This window comes from Erinaceus europaeus, chromosome 13 (genome assembly GCF_950295315.1).
Source record: "Erinaceus europaeus chromosome 13, mEriEur2.1, whole genome shotgun sequence".
Taxonomy (NCBI): domain Eukaryota; kingdom Metazoa; phylum Chordata; class Mammalia; order Eulipotyphla; family Erinaceidae; genus Erinaceus; species Erinaceus europaeus.
In genome coordinates, this window is record NC_080174.1 from 14627432 (window position 1) to 14647188 (window position 19757).

General features: G+C 44.5%; 1 protein-coding gene across 6 annotated transcripts in view; it reads right to left on the reverse strand.

Moving 5' to 3' along the window:
• The window catches only part of UST (uronyl 2-sulfotransferase), a 426518-nt gene that overhangs the window by 146997 nt on the left and 259764 nt on the right, over positions 1–19757 (reverse strand). For all 6 annotated transcript variants that reach the window (XM_060205366.1, XM_060205365.1, XM_007516394.3 and 3 more), the window contains exon 5: positions 18447–18600. In XM_060205366.1, coding sequence (XP_060061349.1) covers positions 18447–18600 — 154 coding nt within the window. The remainder of the gene's footprint in view (positions 1–18446; positions 18601–19757) is intronic.

Here is a 19757-nt window from a genome sequence, read left to right on the forward strand (position 1 = left end):
TAATTGTGATCATCATGGATTCACAACTGGTTGTGACTTTTCAAAAGTCACCTATGGTAAAATAACACTAATTAACTTGTACCTAAGGAGAAGACTTAGAGCCTGCCTTCCTTCCTTCCTTAGTACCTTCCTTAGTTCCTTCTTTCTTTCTTCCTTCCCTGTCTCTCTTCTCCTCTCCTCCCCTTCCCTCCTCTCCCTTCCCTTTCCCTTCCTTTCTCTTTTCTCCCTGTCCTTCTTTCAACAAAGGAGACAGAGGGAGAGAGTGAAAGAGACCAACCACAGCACCAATGCTTTCTTCAATGCCGGGTTGGAACCTGGGTGGTGCACTTGGCAAAGCAGAGCCCTATCCAAGTGACCTGTTTTGCTGGCACAGATTTTGAGGTAGAGGATAAGTGGTCTGCACCCGGGGAGGAACACGGCTTGATGTTCAGTTGATTCTCCACTTGCCCTAGTCAGAGCAGAGCTGGCAACTGTCCTGGGGGTTCATCAAAAGTGTCACAAGGGATAAGATCACACTCCCCATTCAGTTCTTCTAAGCCACATTTTGGGTCTCATTTCTAGCCTGTGACACTCATCAGTGAATCATAAAGGGAACAGAAATGGCCTGAGTGTGTACAGCAAAGTTAGTTGAGTATGAGCCAGGATTATCAAAATATCCTGGCTTGATGATTTATTATCTTGCCAGGCTTTTCATGTTTTTTAATATTATGTGAGTTTGACCTTTCTGCTGTATTTCAGAGCAGACAAATGTATCAATATAATACAGATAGTCAAGCAAATACAATTTCTATAATTTCTAAAGAAGATGATCCTGAATTTCTAAGGTACTTTGTATAATTTACTCCCTATCAGCCTCACCCAGTTAAGTACACATAGTATGAAATGCAAGGATCTGAACAAGGATCTGGGTTCAAGCTCCCAGCACCCCACCTTCAGAGTTAACATTTCACAGCAACAAAAGCAGGTCTGCAAGTGTCTGTCTTTCTGCTTCCCTCCATATCTCCCCCTCCCCTTTCAATTTCTCTCTGTCCTATCCAATAAAATGGAAAAAAAAAAAAAGGTCACCAAGAGCAGTGGATTCATAGTGCCAGCACCATGCCCCAGCAATAATCCTAGAGGTAAAAATAAATAAATAAATAAATAAATAAATAAAATAAGAAAATACAAAGACACAATTGGCCTAGACCTCTAACAGATCCCTCTCTCCATTGTCACTGGTCATCTCCATCAGGAACAACATTGGATCCCTATTGGACCTTGCTCCCTATAAGGATCAACAATGGTAGGGACAGAAACATTCTCCGAAGGGAGGTTGGGCCAACATACTCTACCACTCAAGGAAGATGGGTCCTGAAATGAGTGCAGCCTGGAATGTTCCTAGTGATGATCACAGAATGCGAGCTCAGACCTATAGGGATGCAGAGGTTACATAAGAGAGGCTTATGCAGAGGTTACATAAGAGGTTACATAAGAGGCTCCTGAGAAGAATATGGGCCCCAGATCAAACCAGTAAGGTTTACAGTTAATACTACTTATATACTTTCCCCATATTTGGGAGCTACTCTCTTCCCTAATACAGTTTTCTAGTCCTAATCCCAAATCTGACACCATCTCCCCAGACAATAGCTTTGGTCCACCTACATGTTAGCTCTTGAGCTCAGGCAAAATTTAGTAAAGTCCCCTTGGAATAGATGTAAAATAGACCTACTAGCTTTTTCCGAAATGGAGACTCCAAATCTCATCTGCTATATTCTTGCCTTTAGGTTCCTGATTATTTAACAATTTGTTATGTTTTATATCTTAATGCTTTTTCAGCCACCAAGTTGTAGATGTTATCATGATGCCAACCTGATTTCCCTGGGCAGATGGCCTCACCAATGTGTCTAGAACCCCACCTCCCCAGAGCCCTGCCCCACTAGGGAAAGAGAGAGATAGGCTGCAAGTATGAAACGACCCACCAATGCCCATGTCCAGTGGAGAAGCAATTATAGAAGTCAGACCTTCCTTCCACCTTCTGCACCCCATAATGATCCTGAGTCCATGCTCCAAAAGGGATAAAGAATCGGAAAGCTTCCAATGAAGGAGGTGGAATATAGAGCGCTAGTGTTGGGAAATGTGTGGAATTGTACCCCTCTTATCCTATGGTCTTTTCATATATTTACATTTTATAAATAAATTTAAAAAAAAAAGAAAAGAAAATACTCAGTGGAATTCTACTCTGCCATTAAAAAAAAAAAAGATTGTGTCTTTTGTGATTAAAAAGGGATGCAACTCAAAGTGACTATACTAAGTGAACTAAGAAAAGAAGTGAAAGACAATTACCAAAAATCTTCACTCAAATGTAGAGTATAAAAAAAAAAAACCAACAACAACAACAAAAACTAAGCAAACAATCTGCAAAGTCCAACAAAAGTAACTCTTAGAATCAGTGAAAATGATGATCGTTATCTGAGAAGGCGGGGGAGAACAAGGCAAGGTTTCTTGCCTTGCAAGGGCACAGAAACTATGGTGGTAGCTGTGGTGATTGACACACAGAGGTAGTTAGTTCCCTGAAACTTCATATTAATTCAGTTTACCAAAAAAAAATATATGCTCTCGTTCTGACAGTGACATAGGTCACCTGGGGAGTAGACTGCTGCTTTGTCATGAGCATGATCCAAGTATAAGCCCAGTCCCCCACCACATTGAAAGAAGCTTCAGTGCTGTGGTGTCCAATTTCCCCTCTCTCCTTCCCTCTCAAACTACTTCCTTTCCTTTCTGCCTCATCTGTCTGTATCTTAAAAATATGCTCCTGCTAACATCTATGGTGCCCTATGCTCTGGGAAGAGGGTCCTGATAACAGCGCCGATTGGTCAGTCCACCTCATAGCTAAAAACATCTCATCTTGTCTTTCAATTTCCAGCCATTAGAGGGCAAGGCTGCTACAGCTAACAGGTTCCAACACTTGTTTTGAAAGAGACTGAGCGAAGTAAGCATTTTTCCAATTACACACTATCTAATTCAATTTACATTTATTAGAACAACTGCCAGCTATTTCATGTTAATATTGACATTTTCATAAGTGCTTGCAATTAGAATTCAAGCTGAGATTCCAATAAATCTCTTAGATGTTCTACGCTTACTTTTCCTGTCTGTCTTCAGACTTTGCAAAATATTTTGAAGACCACATTTGGAGGTCATGCCGCCTTTGGAGGTGGGGGAATTTATGCTGTGTATGTAAACCCATTGGGAAGATGAAAAGAAAACAAAGAATCACAATTTGGAAAAGCAAACTGGGGACCAGGGCAGAGGTGTACCAGAGTTCTTCAAAAGAAAACAAAACAAAAACAAGTATAGTTATAAAAATCAAAACCTGAACACAGACCTAATTGAGCCATTAAGTTTTTCAGTTTCTATAAAATTCCAGTCCCTATCGTCTTTGGATAGCAAGTTTCCCAAACACATTAAAAACATGTGATTTTTAAAGATCATTTCCAGACGCCATTAAAAGTATAGTTCTAGCCACCCACGTTCTTTTTATCTGGCACAGATACGTACTGTACTAACTGCTCTGGATTTCAGGAGTGACACGTGGCTTTTTGAAGAGACGGCAACGGATTCCAAATGTCTGGTGAACCAAATGAAAAGATAGTCTTGTGCTAGAATATTTTATTCATCAAAGTGCTCATGCTGTTTTACTGACGGAAGCCTGGCTTCCTCCAGGAATGTCTTAAACGTACAGTAAAATGTATTCTTTGGTTTATGTATAATTAATGGGATCCACTTCAATTTAGAAGAAAGTCTTAACTTAAGACTTACAAAGAGAATTTATGAAGACAACAAATCTTGCCCCACTGTATCAAATCAGCTTTGCTAAGGACACATTTGTACGTGCCAATTAAAAGCTTAACAGATATTTCTTTTTCCTAAGAGGAAGACAAACACAGAGCTTTTTTTTTTTTTTTTTTTTTTTCCCAAATGGCCACGGGATGGAGACAGTAAGCTTTGATAAGACAGTAGCAGGAGTCTCCTTGTGAACACAGCTGTTGGTGTTACGACAAAGTTTTCTTCCTCAAACTTAGCTGCAAGTCAATCATTACACTTAGAGCTAAAAAAAAGAGAGAGAAGACAAGACATGCCCCCCCCCCCCCAAGAGCTGAGCAGTGGCGCTTCTGGTTGGGTGCACATGTTGCCCTGTGTAATAAGGACCCAGGGTCAAGCTCTCACTCCCCACCTGCAATGAGGAAGAGGCGAACTTCATGATCAGTGAAGCAGCTCTGCAGTTTTCTTTCCTCTAGGACCCCCTCCCCTGCCATGTCTCTCTGTTCTATCAAATGAAATAGAAAAGGAGGAAAAAAAAGAAAAAAGGGAAAAATGGTCACTGGGGGCAGTGCATTTGTAGTGTGGGCACCGAGCCCTATCGATAAACCTGGCAGAAAAGAAAAAAAAAATCCCCAAAGCTAAACTTTACCCCAGATCAGTTAACCCAGAGTATTAGGGAGCAGAACATATAGATTTGGAAGCATCACCATCCCCGGCAGTTGATTTCAATCAGTGACCAGGCTGAAAAAGTTTGCCTTCCTAAATAGGAGCCACCTGTGTCAGTTGGGGAGCAGCGCTGAGCCCCAGGGAGATGGCAGCTGCAGCTGGTCTGCTGACTCACAGTAAGGGGGGTGGGAGGTGGAACAGATGAGCTCAGCTGACAGGTGGCCAGGGTATGCACCTGGCGGTGCTGGGGCTGATGGTCCTGGTGAGACCATCCATCTAGGGAGCAAGTCAGGCAAGTCTGACCTGGCAGTGTTGTTTCCTCTCTTCAGGGACTTCTGAACAGATCACTTTACTTCCCACAGCTCCACACCTCCCAAACTCTCAGTCACAGCTAAATGGTTCGTTCATCATGAAGGGCATTGGCACAGATGCTTGGGTTCCTAAGATCCACCTGGCACTTATCCCTGCTGCAATCGACATCAGAAATCTACTTAAAAACTTAGTTTCCGGACCGTCCCAAGAACCCCAACTCTTGCTGATTTCTTTCCCCACCTGACTGGTCAGGCTGTAAGTGCCTGCTTCATTCACTGGCTAATTAGTGCCCCAGTCCATGATAATCTCTGTGTGGTTGTCCTGAGTCCCCTTCCTTCCTTCCTTCCTTCCTTCCTTCCTTCCTTCCTTCCTTCCTTCCTTCCCTGAGTAGCACTCAGATCTGGCTATTGGTGGCACAGGAGATACAACGTGATATACCTCCCCAATCTTTATTACTTTTCTTGATGGTATGAAATTACTACTCCTACTACTATACTACTACTACTACTACTACACTGCTACTACTACACTACTACTACTACACTATTACTACTACTACACTACTACTACTACTACACTACTACTACACTGCTACTACTACACTACTACTACTACACTACTATTACTACTACTACACTGCTACTACTACACTACTACTACACTGCTACTACTACACTACTACTACACTACTACTACTACACTGCTACTACTACACTACTACTACACTACTACTACTACTACACTACTACACTATTACTACTACTACTACTACACTGCTACTACTACACTGCTACTACTACACTACTACACTGCTACTACTATACTACTACTACACTACTACTACTACACTGCTACTACTACACTACTACTACACTACTACTACACTGCAACTACTACACTACTACTACTACAATGCTACTACTACACTACTACTACTACACTACTACACTATTACTACTACTACTACTACTACTACTACACTGCTACTACTACACTGCTACTACTACACTACTACTACTACACTACTACACTGCTACTACTACACTACTACTACACTGCTACTACTACACTACTACTACACTGCAACTACTACACTACTACTACTACAATGCTACTACTACACTACTACTACTACACTACTACACTATTACTACTACTACTACTACACTGCTACTACTACACTGCTACTACTACACTACTACTACACTACTACACTGCTACTACTACACTACTACTACTACACTGCTACTACTACACTACTACTACTACACTACTACTACACTACTACACTGCTACTACTACACTACTACTACACTGCTACTACTACACTACTACTACACTACTACTACTACACTACTACTACACTGCTACTACTACACTACTACTACACTACTACTACTACACTGCTACTACTACACTACTACTACTACACTACTACTACACTGCTACTACTACTACTACACTACTACTACACTGCTACTACTACACTACTACTACTACTACACTACTATTACTACTACTACACTGCTACTACTACACTGCTACTACTACACTACTATTACTACTACTACACTGCTACTACTATACTACTACTACTACACTGCTACTACTATACTACTACTACTACACTGCTACTACTACACTACTACTACACTACTATACTACTACTACACTACTACTACACTATTACTACTACTACACTATTACTACACTACTACTACTACTACACTACTACCACTACACTATTACTACACTACTACTACTACACTACTACTACACTACTACTACTGCTACTACACTATTACTACTACTACACTACTACTACTACTACTACTACTACTATTATATTTTTTAACCAAAGCACTACTCAGCTTTGGTCTATGGTGGTGCTAGGTATGGACTGAACCTAAGACCTCTGGTGCCTCAGGTATGAAAGTCTTTTTTGCACAATTATGCTATCTCCCTAGCCCATGATGTGTGTGTGTTTCCTTCTTTCCTTCCTTCCTTCCTTCCTTCCTTCCTTCCTTCCTTCCTTCCTTCCTTCCTTCCTTCCTTCCTTTTTTAATTGGATAGGACAGAGAGAACCTGAGAAGGGAGGGAAGCTAGAGGGAGAGAAAGATAGACACCTGCAGGCTTGCTTCACCACTCCTGAAGTGTCTCTCCTGCAGATGGGGAGCAGGGACTTGAACCTGGGGGCTTGTGCTTGGCAATATGTGCGCATAATCAGGTGCACAACCGCCTGGTCCCCAAGCTTTTCTAGTTTAGACCCTCAGTCCCTAGGCAGGCAGGCAGCAGCTGGAAGGACAGTGAAGTCTTGTGCTTGTTTGCAAATGCTCCCAGCTCTGCCCACTTTGTCCATCTGCTGCTCTCTCATGCACAGGGGCCCATGCTTCATAAACCTGTGCTCCTCCATTATTTGTGTTTTATTTTGATAAGAGAATGAGACAGAGAGAGAGAGAGAGAGAGACAGAGACATACCAGCAGCACTGCCCCACCCCTTGTGAGGCTCCCCCACGCTCACAGGTGGGAGACCTGGGGCTTGAACCTGAGTCTTCCTGCATGGTAACACATGTGCTCTACCAGGTGTGTCATGATGCAACCTTATCCATTTATCTTGTCCTTGAGCTGCAGTGGCCTGGGGTTTTCTGGCCTGTTAACACATACTAGGAGCCCTTCTCGACTCTGCGTGCTATAGCTTAAGTAATTTCCCCTCTCCACACATGAAGGTTTTAAGATCTCATGCAAACATACTTGTGTTTCTTAATTCTTCCTTGTCTCTCTTTGCTTTTCAATAGAGTCTAGGAGACTCTGTGGCTCACCCCCTACCTGCCCTACCTACCTATTGAGCTCAGCTCTTTCCTTCTTCTCTGGGCTCACACGCTTCCAGCCTCCCTACTCTTCTCGTAGGCTCACTGGACTCTCTCCTGCCATGTGACCTTTGCATGGGCTATTCTCTGTAGCTGAGTAGGTTTTGCACTTTTCTTTCCCTTCAGATCTTAGTTCAATCAGCTTTCTGAGCTCTGTCTGGATTTGCCAACTTCCCCATTCTCTGCTAACAGTGGCTACTGTCTCTGTGTAGTAGGCTGGAGTGCAGTTGCTCTCTCTGAAGCATTTTTACGTCCATCCTGGGGATTCCTGTTTCCCTTGTAGGACTCAGAACTCTAGGAGGACAGACACAGGGTCTTTTTTTTTTTGGTCAACCTTTCAGCTCTAGCTCTTATTATTTTGCCTGTCAGACCAGTCACTGAGTCCTAAACCCACAGTTCCTAAATAGATGATGAATGGATGATGATAGGATGGATGAGTGTCTAGCAGAAGGAGTAAAGCAAAATGTTTGATAGGCCACTTGGTGTTGCAGACGAGTGACAGGAAAGCCAGAGTTTGGAACCATTGCAATGGCAGCATACACGGTAGGAAGCAGATGTGGACTCTCCAAGTGTGGATAAAACAGGCTATGTTCACAGACACTCAGTCTCTGCCAAGGAAGAGGTCCTTGGTGACATCTGTGGCAAACAGAATAATGCCACCCCAAAATATGTCAGCACTCCAACCCCTAGAACCTGTGAAAGAAAGGAAGAAAGAAAGAATGAAAGAAAGGGAGAGAGAGAAAAAGAAAGAAGGGGTCAGGTGGCAGCGTACCCATTTGAACACACATATTACTCTACACAAGGGCCTAGGTTCAAATCCCCATTTCCTACTTGCGGGGGCGGGGTTCAAGACTGGTAAGGCAGTACTTCAAGTATCTCTCTTTCTCCCTCTCTATGTCCTCATTCCCTCTCAGTTTTTCTGTTTCTATCCAAAAGAAAGAAAAGAGGAAAAGAAGGAAAAATGGAACAAAAGGGCTGCCAGGAGGCATGGAGTTGCGCAGGCGTTGAATCTCGTGATAACCTTTGTGGCAAAATAATAACAACAACACAACAACAACACACATGACCTCAGCTTCCAAGAGGCCTCAGGACAAATGGATTTCACAGACATTTCTCTCAAGTGGGGGCTCCCTAGCCTTCCACACCACACCATCACTTACACATATGTGTGTCAGAGAATTAGGGGTCCAGGACACCCCTGCTCTACACGGTGCAGGGGGTAATGCAGAGCTGCTTCTGTGACTTCACAACCATGTGCTTAGACCAGCTCAGGTTTCCAAGTAAATAAAACATGGGACAAATGTGTGCCAGCAGGCTGGGCTCGAAACATGTCTCCAGCTGTTGGGAACACAAAGAGAAGTAGTTTCCGTAGAAACGAATTCCCCCAGGAGCAGAGGTCTAGCAGGGGCCATTTTTAATCTCAGCAGCAGTGGGCCTGAAAGTTCAGGGCATGGCCCAGCATGCCTGTGCCTCATGAGAGCAGCCCCTCCTGACTCCTAGACCTGGCTTTCCATATCTGCCAGAAAAACATCAAATCACTGACAGACCCAATGGGATGAGTAACAAAGCCTCAGTGTGTCTTTGGACAGTTTTAGCCTTCACAGCACTTCTGTGAAGAAGAATGTTCTCTTAATCTCCTGACCTCCCTGGGAGAGAAATAAGGTAATATATTCCCATTGTACAGACGAGAAAAGTAAGGCTCTCAGAGGTTGGGAAATGTAACAGAAGCAGATCATGTCCCAGTTGCTATCCCAAACTATAATCTGAGGCCAAATCTGAACTAAGTGGACACAAAAAGGCATAAGGTTCTCAATTCCACAGATTCCAGAAACACAGATTTATTTTTTTTTACTAAGATGCTTACTAAAAAATCCAACTGGATCATCCAAATCCTTCCCTCACTTTCTCTCTTTAAGAAAAATGATTCTCCAGGGAGTAGGGCAGAGCCTGAAGTTTCATAGGACAGCCTCACTGGGTGAGGTCAGAGTGGAAATTTCCAGAAACAAGTATTTCATATATACATATACTCTTCCAAAACCAACGGGCATTTCAGAGTCCAACATTTTCAAGCAGACTAAAATGCATAGCTTCCTATGAACTTGTTCGGATACTGGCCAATTTACAGACTTCCTTCTCCAGAATCTAGCCAGGCCAATATGATTCACTTTGTGAATTCTTTGTGCATTAAGAACTGTAAATTACACACAATGTTCTCTTTAAACATGCAGTGCTTTCCGTGCTTTATAGTCTAGCAGACGGAATAGAATCACAGAGGCAGTTTTCTCCCTGAGAAAGTTCCTTCCTCTCCCTGCTCTTCCCGTGAATGCTCTGAAAGATCATCTAATGACCTTATGGAACTAGCTGCAAAGAACTTGGGCATGAAGCTCTCAGGATGACAGGTTTTTTTTTTTTTGGGGGGGTGTTAGATTTCAGGCAGAAAACACCCACCATGTCTGTGTAACTGACGGAATGAAAATAACAGAGTGTACACACACACACACACACACACACACACACACACACGCCCACACACACACAATCTGCTTTACCTGGAAAAAGAGGATCTAGAGCAAGAATGTGCCACTTCCCTTCACTTATAAATCACGACAGTCACTTTTCAGTAGCTAATATTCATTCTTCCATGAACTACATTCTCTGAATAAGGTTATTTCCCTGCCCTGGAAAGAAAGAAGCCTGCCTTAGGAACATTCCTAAAATAGACTCAACGAATACTTCCTGAAGCCTCACCTCTCCAGAGCCCTACCCCACCAGGGAAAGACAGCAACAGGCTGGGGGTGTGGATCAATCGGCCAACGTCCATGTTAGGTGAAAAGGCAATTACAGAAGCCAGAATCCCCACCTTCTGCACCCCATACAGAACTGATCCACACTCTCAGAGGGGTAAATGATAGGAGAAGTAAACCAGAGGGCTCCGTACTCCTATTCCACCAGGACCCAAAGCATTTGTCACCAGGAATCTTGTTTTTATACTATTAATGAAAGGGTAGTGATTGTGGAAAACACTTTAGGAAGCCAGGCATGGTTTCGCTTATCTGAGTGATAAAAAGAAAAAAAAAAAAAAAGAAAGGCACTTGGAAGTAGTAATAGATACAGAGATAGCCTAGAATGGAAGTGAAGGCAAGGATGTAGAAAAATATTGAGGATATATATATATATCCCCCATATTGGTGACCTTGGGAGAACTGCAGTTTCAAATGGTGGGAATGGGACACAGAACTCAGGTGGTGGGAATGGTATGGAATTATACCCTAATTATCCTACAGTTTTGTAAATAAGGGGCATCTGATTGAGCACACATGTTACAATTTTGTAAATTAATATTAAATCACTAATAAAGAAAAGGAGCTTATAAGCGAAGATTATTAAAATCATGGGCCTCTAGGAACATACATAAAATAGGCATCCTAGCTTTTTCCTACCCTGAGGTCCCTATTCTCATCTGTTCTATTCTAATTCTTTGGTCCTTATTAAACATTTATTAAATGTTTATTAAACATTTTGTCCTGCTTTATATCTTACTGCCTTTCAGTGAGCAACTTGCAAATGCCATTACGATTTCTTCCTGACTTCCCTGGCCAGATGATTTTCATAATATCTCCTGGAACCTCACTTCTCCAGAGCCCTACTGAATTAGGGAAAGACAGAGACTGGCTGGGGGGTGGGTCTGGATACACTTGCCAACCACCATGTCCAGCGGAGAAGCAATTACAGAAGCCAGACCTCCTTTCTTCTGCACCCTCCCCATCAGAATTTTGGTCCATATTCCCAGAGGGGGGAAAGATAGGGAAAGATAACCTGAGGGTTCCAGACCCCAGTTCCACCAGGATCCAAAGCATCTGTCACCAGGAATCTTTGTTTTTTACCATCACTAAAACCGAAGCAAATCTGGAAAATACCAGAGAAAGCCATGTACTCTTTCCTGAATCTGAGAGAGAGGAGGAAAAGGAAGGACATTTGGAAGTAGTAGTAGTAGGTGTAAGTGTGACTTGAAAGGAAGTGATGGCAGGCCCATAGAAAAAATGGGCAAAAAAAAAAAAAAAAAAAAAAAGGATAGATAGATAGACATAGATACAGATATAAATAAAAAGTCAGCCTGTATCTGTGACCTTGGGAGAACCAGAGTACTCACACCTGGCAAAGTCTGTGTTCTCCTGGTTTCACTATCTCCCTAGCCTCTTGAAATAAATATATCTTTGTTAAATATAGTCATTTCTTTTGTTATGAGAGAGGAAGAGGGAGAAGGAGATGGAAAGGTGGGGAAGGGGGGAAAGGAGAGGGAGAGAGAAAGGAAGAAGGAGGAGGGGGCTGGGTTTTGGCGCACCCCGTTAAGTGCACATATTACCAAGTGCAAGGACCTGGGTTCCAGCCCCCATTCCCCACTTGCAGAGGGGAAGCTTCACAAGTGGCATGAGTGGTAAAGCAGGTCTGCAGGTGTTTATCTTTCTTCCCCACTCTATCCCCTTGTCCTCTCTCAATTTCTATCTTATTTAATAGTTAAAAAAAAAAAAACCCAGAAGGGGGGGGGGGAAGGCTGCCCAGAGTGGTGGATTTATAGTGCTGGCACTAAGCTCTAGAAATAATCCTGGTGGCAATCAAAATAAAAATAAGGAGGGGGAGACCAAACAGCTGCTTAGCTCTGGTATAAGACAGTACCCAGGATTGAACCTGTGGCCTCAGGCCTGCACATTGAAATATCTTCCTGGTCTCAAAATCCACCTTAAAAAAAGAATGGCTTCAGTTGGGGTAGGTAGCATAATGGATATGCAAAGAGATTCTCATGCCTGAGGCTCCAGTGTCCCAGGTTCAATATACCACACCACCATAAGCCAGATCTTAGCAGGGCTCTGGAAAAAAAGCAAACAAACAAATAAACAAAAAACTGACTTTTCTCAAAAAGCATGAAACCTGGCCCAGAATTCTGGTCCCTTTATTATCTAAGAAGTAGAACCAAAGTTCTGGATATCAAACAGCACGCCTGTGGAACTAGGAGTCTGGCTTCCATTCCTGAGGCCCCTGGTCCATAGCTCCTAGACCTGCTTGTTCTAGTGCCAGAGACACAAGATTCCTCCTGACCTCCAGGGACAGTTCCTACCACCCCTTTGCCCTGCTCCACTCCCTCCCTAAGCCACTCAGTGCCACAAGCTAATATTACTCAATGCAGCAGGCTCAGAGGCCCGCCCTCTCTCAGCTGTATGCTAAGCAGCCCTGTAAGGCCCTGGGCCAGGAGAGCTACCTAGATTTTCCAACTGGAAAACACAAATGACTTTGGGCTTCTGAGATCTGGAATAATGTAGGTACAAAATCAGTAGACCCATTTGGGGACTAGTACCCCAAGACTGTGTGTGTGCCTTATTGCATGGGCCCCCGGGGGCTGAATTACCATGCCTGACTCATGGGGTGTAGAGACACCTACACATCTCTCAGGCCCACACTTCCAGGCAGAGCCTCACTGAGCAGACAGGCTGCTCCTCACAGCTGCCCAAGGCCCCACAGAGACACAAAGAACACCCTCTTTGGAGTCAGAAGACTGACCACGTGGGCCTGCCAAAATGGAGACAGACTCTGAAAGGGGGCAGCTTTGTTCCAAGGGACATGGGAGCAGGAGGATGGCATAAAAAGTTTCAGCTATTTAAAAAATAATAATAAAAAGGCAATAATAGATCATCTTCTTCCAAATAAACAAACTACCCTTTGAAAAAGCAAACAGCCTTCTCTTGGGTCAGGCTGAGGCAGAGAGTGAAGGAGTCTCCTTTCCGTCCCACTGCCTGTGCCCCTAAATTTCTCCCTTTGCTGCTTGGAGGAGTGCAGAGTTCCCTGATCAAGTCCTTGCCAAGGGATGATCTGATAAACCCATCAGATCCAGCCCCTTTCTGGGCTAGGAAGATCACACTGTCACTCCAAGAGCAGAATCCCAGGCAGAGAACTCTCCCCAGAATATCTTCAATCATACCGGCATGGCTGGCTTCCAACCACCCTTTAACACCAGATGAGCTTTTAAAACTATCATTATTACTTATTGGATAGAGACAGAGAGAAATTGAGAGAGAAGGGGGATATAGAGTAAAAGAGGAAGACAGACACCTGCAGCACTGCTTCACTGCTTGTGACACTCCTCCCCCCCCCCCCCCCCCGCAAGTGAGAACTGGGGACTTGAACCTGGGTCCTTGGGCATTGTAGCATGTGTTCTCAACCAGGTGTACTACCACCTTGCCCCAGGGCTTTTCTTTTCTGGCATCTCTTGTGATTAGGTGGATCTGTGAGTATAGACAATATGTCCTTGTCGAATGATTTGCAGGATGTCAGGGTAGGAAAAACAAGAGCTTCCCTTTTACATTAATGTTTTTTCTGTTGTTGCTTATTTGATGTATTAAGTAGAGAGAGATTAGGTCTCCAGCATTTCAGTCCTCTTTGAGGAATACAGGGAATTCAAATTCTTAGCCCCACAGAAAGTACTGGTTGTAGAGAGGAGAGAAGTTGTGACATTGCATCACCCAAAGAAAAATGTCTCTTAGGGGGCCAGGTGGTGGTGCGCCTGGCTGAGCGCATATGTTACCTAAGGACCAGGGTTCAAGCCCCCTACTCCTCAGCTGCAGAAGGAACACTTCAAGAGTCATGAAGCAGGCCTGCAGGTAACCACCTTTCTCTTTCCTTCTCTATCTCCCCATCCCCTCTCAATTTAACTCTGTCCTTTCAAAATAAAATAGAAAGGGATGGGGGAGGAAAAAATAGCTGCTGGGAGTGGTAGATTTATAATGCTAGCACGAACTAAGTCCCAGGGCTAACCCTGGTGGGAAAAAAAGAATCTCTTTTATAGAACTTGGGAAGGAGACCACAGAGTAAGCCCACCAGGACCTCCATGGACAACTACATAGGTTATGCATTGCACAGCTCTAAGGGCAAGCATTCCCACTCTCTCCATGTGTAGTAGAACCCTATGGAATTTCAGTGCCAGGTGCATTGCAAGACTTTCAGAGGCCGGGCGGTAGCACAGTGGGTTAAGTGCACATGGCGCAAAGATCCTGGTTTGAGCCCCCAGCTCCCCACCTGCAGGGTGGTCGCTTCACAAGCGGTGAAGCAGGTCTGCAGGTATCTATCTCTCCCTCTCTCTGTCTTCCCCTCCTCTCTCCATTTCTTTCTGTTCTATCCAACAACAATGACAGCAATAATGACAACAACAACAATAACAACAATGATAAACAACAAGGGCAACGAAAGGGAAGAAAATAGCCTCCAGGAGCAGTGGATTTATAGTGCAGGCACCGAGCCCCAGCAATAACCCTGGAGGAATAAAAAAAAAAAAAAGACTTTCAGGACAAGTAGCCAGGGATCCTCCAGGATGAGAGCTAGAAGGAGGAGTCAGGAGTCCTGATTCCCAGAGAGAAGGGGAGAATTGCAGAGGTTGTTTGAAACATCCCTCCCTCGCTGTGAGGAGGGCTCAGCTTTCTAAGTGGCATGTCAAGACAGAGAGTCGGTGACAAAGGTGTGTTCATTTGGGGTCATTCAAGTTATTTCCCAGTTCACTTAAACCACTTTCAGTGACTTGGAGGGCCTAGTAGGACCTCCAGCCTTCACTAGATATCTGAACTAGAAGGGTGTAAAACTTAAACATCCATCCTCACCACCCCCAAACTTTAAGTCTTTGGCAAAAGGTTAATTTGAAAAGAAGGGCCCTGGCAGCAGAATGAAGATGACCTTTGTGATAAAGACTCCTTCTAGGTAGGATCTGGTGTATGGAGAGTTAAGTTAACAAAGTTAAGTTCTCACTTCTGTGCTTTTCACCAATTTAGTAAGTAATGCTTTTTAGTCACTTTCCTTGGGGCTGCTCCTTCCTTCCTTCTTCTTGGAGAAATGCAGGACTTGCGATTCTCTGCTTTATATATTCCTCTCTCTATTTGTTATCTGTATCTTTCTCCCCTGATTTCTGCTTTTTCTGCTTTTCTTCAAGATTTTTAAAAAAATATTTGTTTTTCCCTTTTGTTGCCCTTGTTGTTTTATTGTTGTAGTTATTATTGTTGTTGTTGATGTCGTCATTGTTGGATAGGACAGAGAGAAATGGAGAGAGGAAGGGAAGACAGAGAGGAGGAGAGAAAGATAGACACCTGAAGACCTGCTTCACCACCTGTGAAGTGACTCCCCTGCAGGTGGGAAGCTGGGGGCACGAACCGGGATCCTTATGCTGGTCCTTGCATTTTGCGCCATGTGCGCTTAACCCACTGCACTACCGCCCAACTCCCTCAAGATTTTTTAAAGTCTTTATTTACTGGACAGAGACAGCCAGGAATTGAGAGGAAGGCAGACACTGAAAGGGAGGGAGACAGAGACACCTGCAGCCCTGTTTCACCACTTGTGAAGTTTCCACCCTGCAGCTGGGGACTGGGGGCTTGAACCCAGGTCCTTATACATTGTGCGCTCAACCAGGTTTGCCACTCCCCCCTTCTTCTCCCTAAAATCCTCTGCATAAGAATGTTGCCTAAGATAGTGCTAAAAGCCATGGGTGAGTTATGCACAATTTTGGTCTCTCCCATGTATTCACGGGTATCCAATTTATTAATACATTTCTCTCTCTCCCTGCCTCTCCCTCTCTCTCGTCCTATCAGTTTGCTTCACGTTTGCCTAACTATCTGTCTAGCTCTGAAGAGCCCAGATGGGGGCACAGGATAGTCTCTTCCCATGCCCATGAAAGTCACCTCTAAAGTCAGCCAGAGCCACATCCTTCTTGCCCGACCGGCCTCACTGTGAATGGACCACACTTCACCCACCGTGAGCCTCTGATCCAGCTGCCTCTCCACTTGGAGCTCTGATCACGCAATTGACCACTGGGCCAACATCCTCCCTGTTTCTAATTTCTGCTCAAATGCTGCACTCTCGGTGCCTTCCCAGATCTCCTGTTAACGTCATGGCTTGTCCCCACCTCCTAGGGCATTACCCATCCCCAAGGCCGCTGCTCCGCAAAAGGCCCAGATTTCACCACTCCCAGAAGACACTTTAATTTCTTTTCTTTTTCATATCAGATATAGAGAGACAGAGAGAGTAGAGGAGAGACACCACAATCCCACTCCTTCCCACTCTCCCTCCCCTGCTTTCCAAGCATGCTAATCTCATGTCCGATAGGGGGCTAGAACCTGAGTCTTCCTGCATGGTTACACGTGTGCTCTACCAGGGCCCCTTGCTTTACTGGCCCAACTCTCTGTTGGTAGACTCTGCATTTCCTTTGGTCTACACTAATATTTCAAAAGTAAGATTCATAAGACTGATTTCCATCTCTTTTCATTTTTCTGCATCTTCTTGCTCTGACTTGGTTCTAGCTTTCCTTTTAATTTTTTTTTCTATTACCTTTATTTATTGTAGACAGTCAGGAATCATGAGGAAAAGGGGAGATAGAGAGGGAGAGAGACAGAGAGACACCTGCAGCACTGCTTCAACCACTTGCAAAGCTTTCCCCCTGCAGGCAGAGACTGGGGGCTCAAACCTGGGTCCTTGCGCACTGTAACATGTGCGCTCCACCAGGTGCGCCACCACCTGGCACCAGGTTTAGCTTGCTTACCATCAGGAACTTGGAAAACACATTTCTCACGAAACGAAACAAGCTCTTCTTTGAAAAGACCATCTAGACTCGAGTCAAGGTCCAGTGCAAACCATACAGATTATCAGAATAGACACTACTCCTCTAGAATGTGGTTCCATATTCCAAAAACATACTCATCACTGGATGAAAAATACTGGAGACATTTTCACATCAGGGAGCTGAGTAAATGCAGAGTGGTGAAGGGATATCCTTGGCTCCTGGTCTTGGCCTGTCTAGAAACTAGTCGTGCAGCACTGGAAAAGGCATGCCAGCTTTCTCAGCTTCAGTCACAGATTTTGATATGTAAATATGTATACATCCTTCAAAAGTATCCTCAACCTCCAAACAGACTTTGATGACATTTTTAAACAAAATCAAATAAAGCAATTAGTTTGGTGACACGCTGAACCGTGGCGACTCAAGATATTTTTCCTGACTACAGAAAGGTTGCGGGACCCATCAGCACCGTGCAAAGGCTCGTTGTCACTTCTCAGAGTTGAGGATAGATTTATAATAACCCTCAATACGTCCTGCTCATTCTGCTGGTGCCCAATGGCCCAGGAGTGTTCTGGGGAAACCGGTGGTGTCTCTCAGACACAGAGACCAGGATTTCAGCTTCCCTAACACCAGACACTCAGCCTCTCAGTTGACTCTGGTAAGCCTAAACTTTAATCAACCAATGATTAATGTACTATTCTGTCTGCCTCCTGTTTTCGCTATCACATCTTCACTAGAGTTGCATCTAAACCCCAATGGGGCTTAGGACCTCAACAGAAGGTCCAGAGAAAAGAAGTGGTTTGTGCAGAGAGAGCCTGATTTAGCTGTGTGGAAAGTACCCTGGGCTTGAAGTCAGAGGACCAGGCAGTGGTCTGTCAGAGTGGTCCCACATCTTTTTGGGTTCTCAGGGTCCTTGTCTGAAAACCCCTCTCACTCAGAGGGACCATGATTTTGGCAGGAGAAAGCATTTGGGGACCCTCAGATAAGAGAACCCTCCCTCACCCCAACACATCCAAGCTATGACACCAAAGGAAAAGTTCTGTTTTCTTCTCTGGGAGCTGAATTCCACCATTAAACAGCAAAACAGAAACCAGAACAGAAAGTCATTTGAGACAGTGATCATGAGACTGTAACCTCTTTTTTTCCTTTTTCACCATCAGTAAAAATGTGGACACTTCAAAGCGTTGCACAGAGGGGAAGTGCCTCAGAGGACTTACCAGGTAGCGCTCCTCCTGCCTCATGCTGGGGGTGCGGATCATGTGATTCTGTTCCCCTCTCCAGTCTCCAAAGCGCCGGAAGAAATAGTTAGATAAGAAGCGGTTGACGGGGTCTCGGATGATGTTGATGTAGACGGGCTGGTCTCCTCCAAACCTAACACACAGACACACACAGACACACACACACACACACACACACACACACACACACACAAATGTTACAAACCACTACTTCCAGTGGAAAAGCCAAGCACCTGAGACCAACTCAGCCCCTCCAGGTTAACAGAGTCCCCAGAGAACAACTCAGCTGGGGAGCAGTGTTTCCTGGGGTGTGTGAAGGAACCAATGATTCCTGCCCAGGGGATTATTCTAGAAATCTGTGTTGTCAGCATGAAAGTACCATGTAATCTCCTTTCTTCTCTGGCCCATAGGCTCCTAAGGGTGGGGCCACACCTCTTTGATTCTCCCATCACTGTGTCTGGCCCATGGCTGGCTCTCAGTGAATGTTTCTGCTTACTGAGAAGCTCTGATTGGCTCATTAGTGGAAATGGCACTAATTCACATTCCAATTCAAATGGTCAAATGGTTTCTCAGTTAAGATACTCTGCAGTCAAATTTAGAGTCAATACTACTCCCCCTAGTCGCCTACTTTGGACTGAGACTTTTATCGGACTTGCTGGTATACCCTTTGGACACTTTAGACAATTTTACAGCAGTTTTCTTCCCTTCACGTTGCTGGTTTTTCATAGACTGACCCTGAGTAGTTCACAGACTTTACACACTGTTGCCCTGGGCATTAGATAAAAGGAAAGGGGTAGATGCTGGGAAATTGTGCAGATGCAGTCACATCTGCCATGTTTTCCCCTCAGGCTACTAGTTCCCATGAGAGTTGGGACATTCTGGGAGTGCCTGTTCCACCATGTTATGCCCTCAGGACATTGTCTATATCCCCGCGATATCTGGAGTGCTTTGGTTACTCCTCCCCCCTCCCATTCTCATGAGAGTTATTATCCTATCCTGGAGTGCTATGGTTACTCCTCCCCCTTCCCATTCTTGCAAAAGCTACTCCTATAAAAGCCTTTCTTCTTCCGCACCTCACTCTCTTGCCAGCGCTTCACTTCGGTGTTCAGACGCAGGAAAGGTTACTGCGTGAGGCGGCCATTTTCACTACCTCCACATGGCCCAACCTGCCTCTCTAGCACCCAACTCTGAGGTGCCAGCGCAAATAAAGATTTGTGTTTCCTCTTCGCTCCGGACCCCCTCTCTCATCTCCGCGGCCCGCGCACAACATCTGGCTCAACAACAATCTTG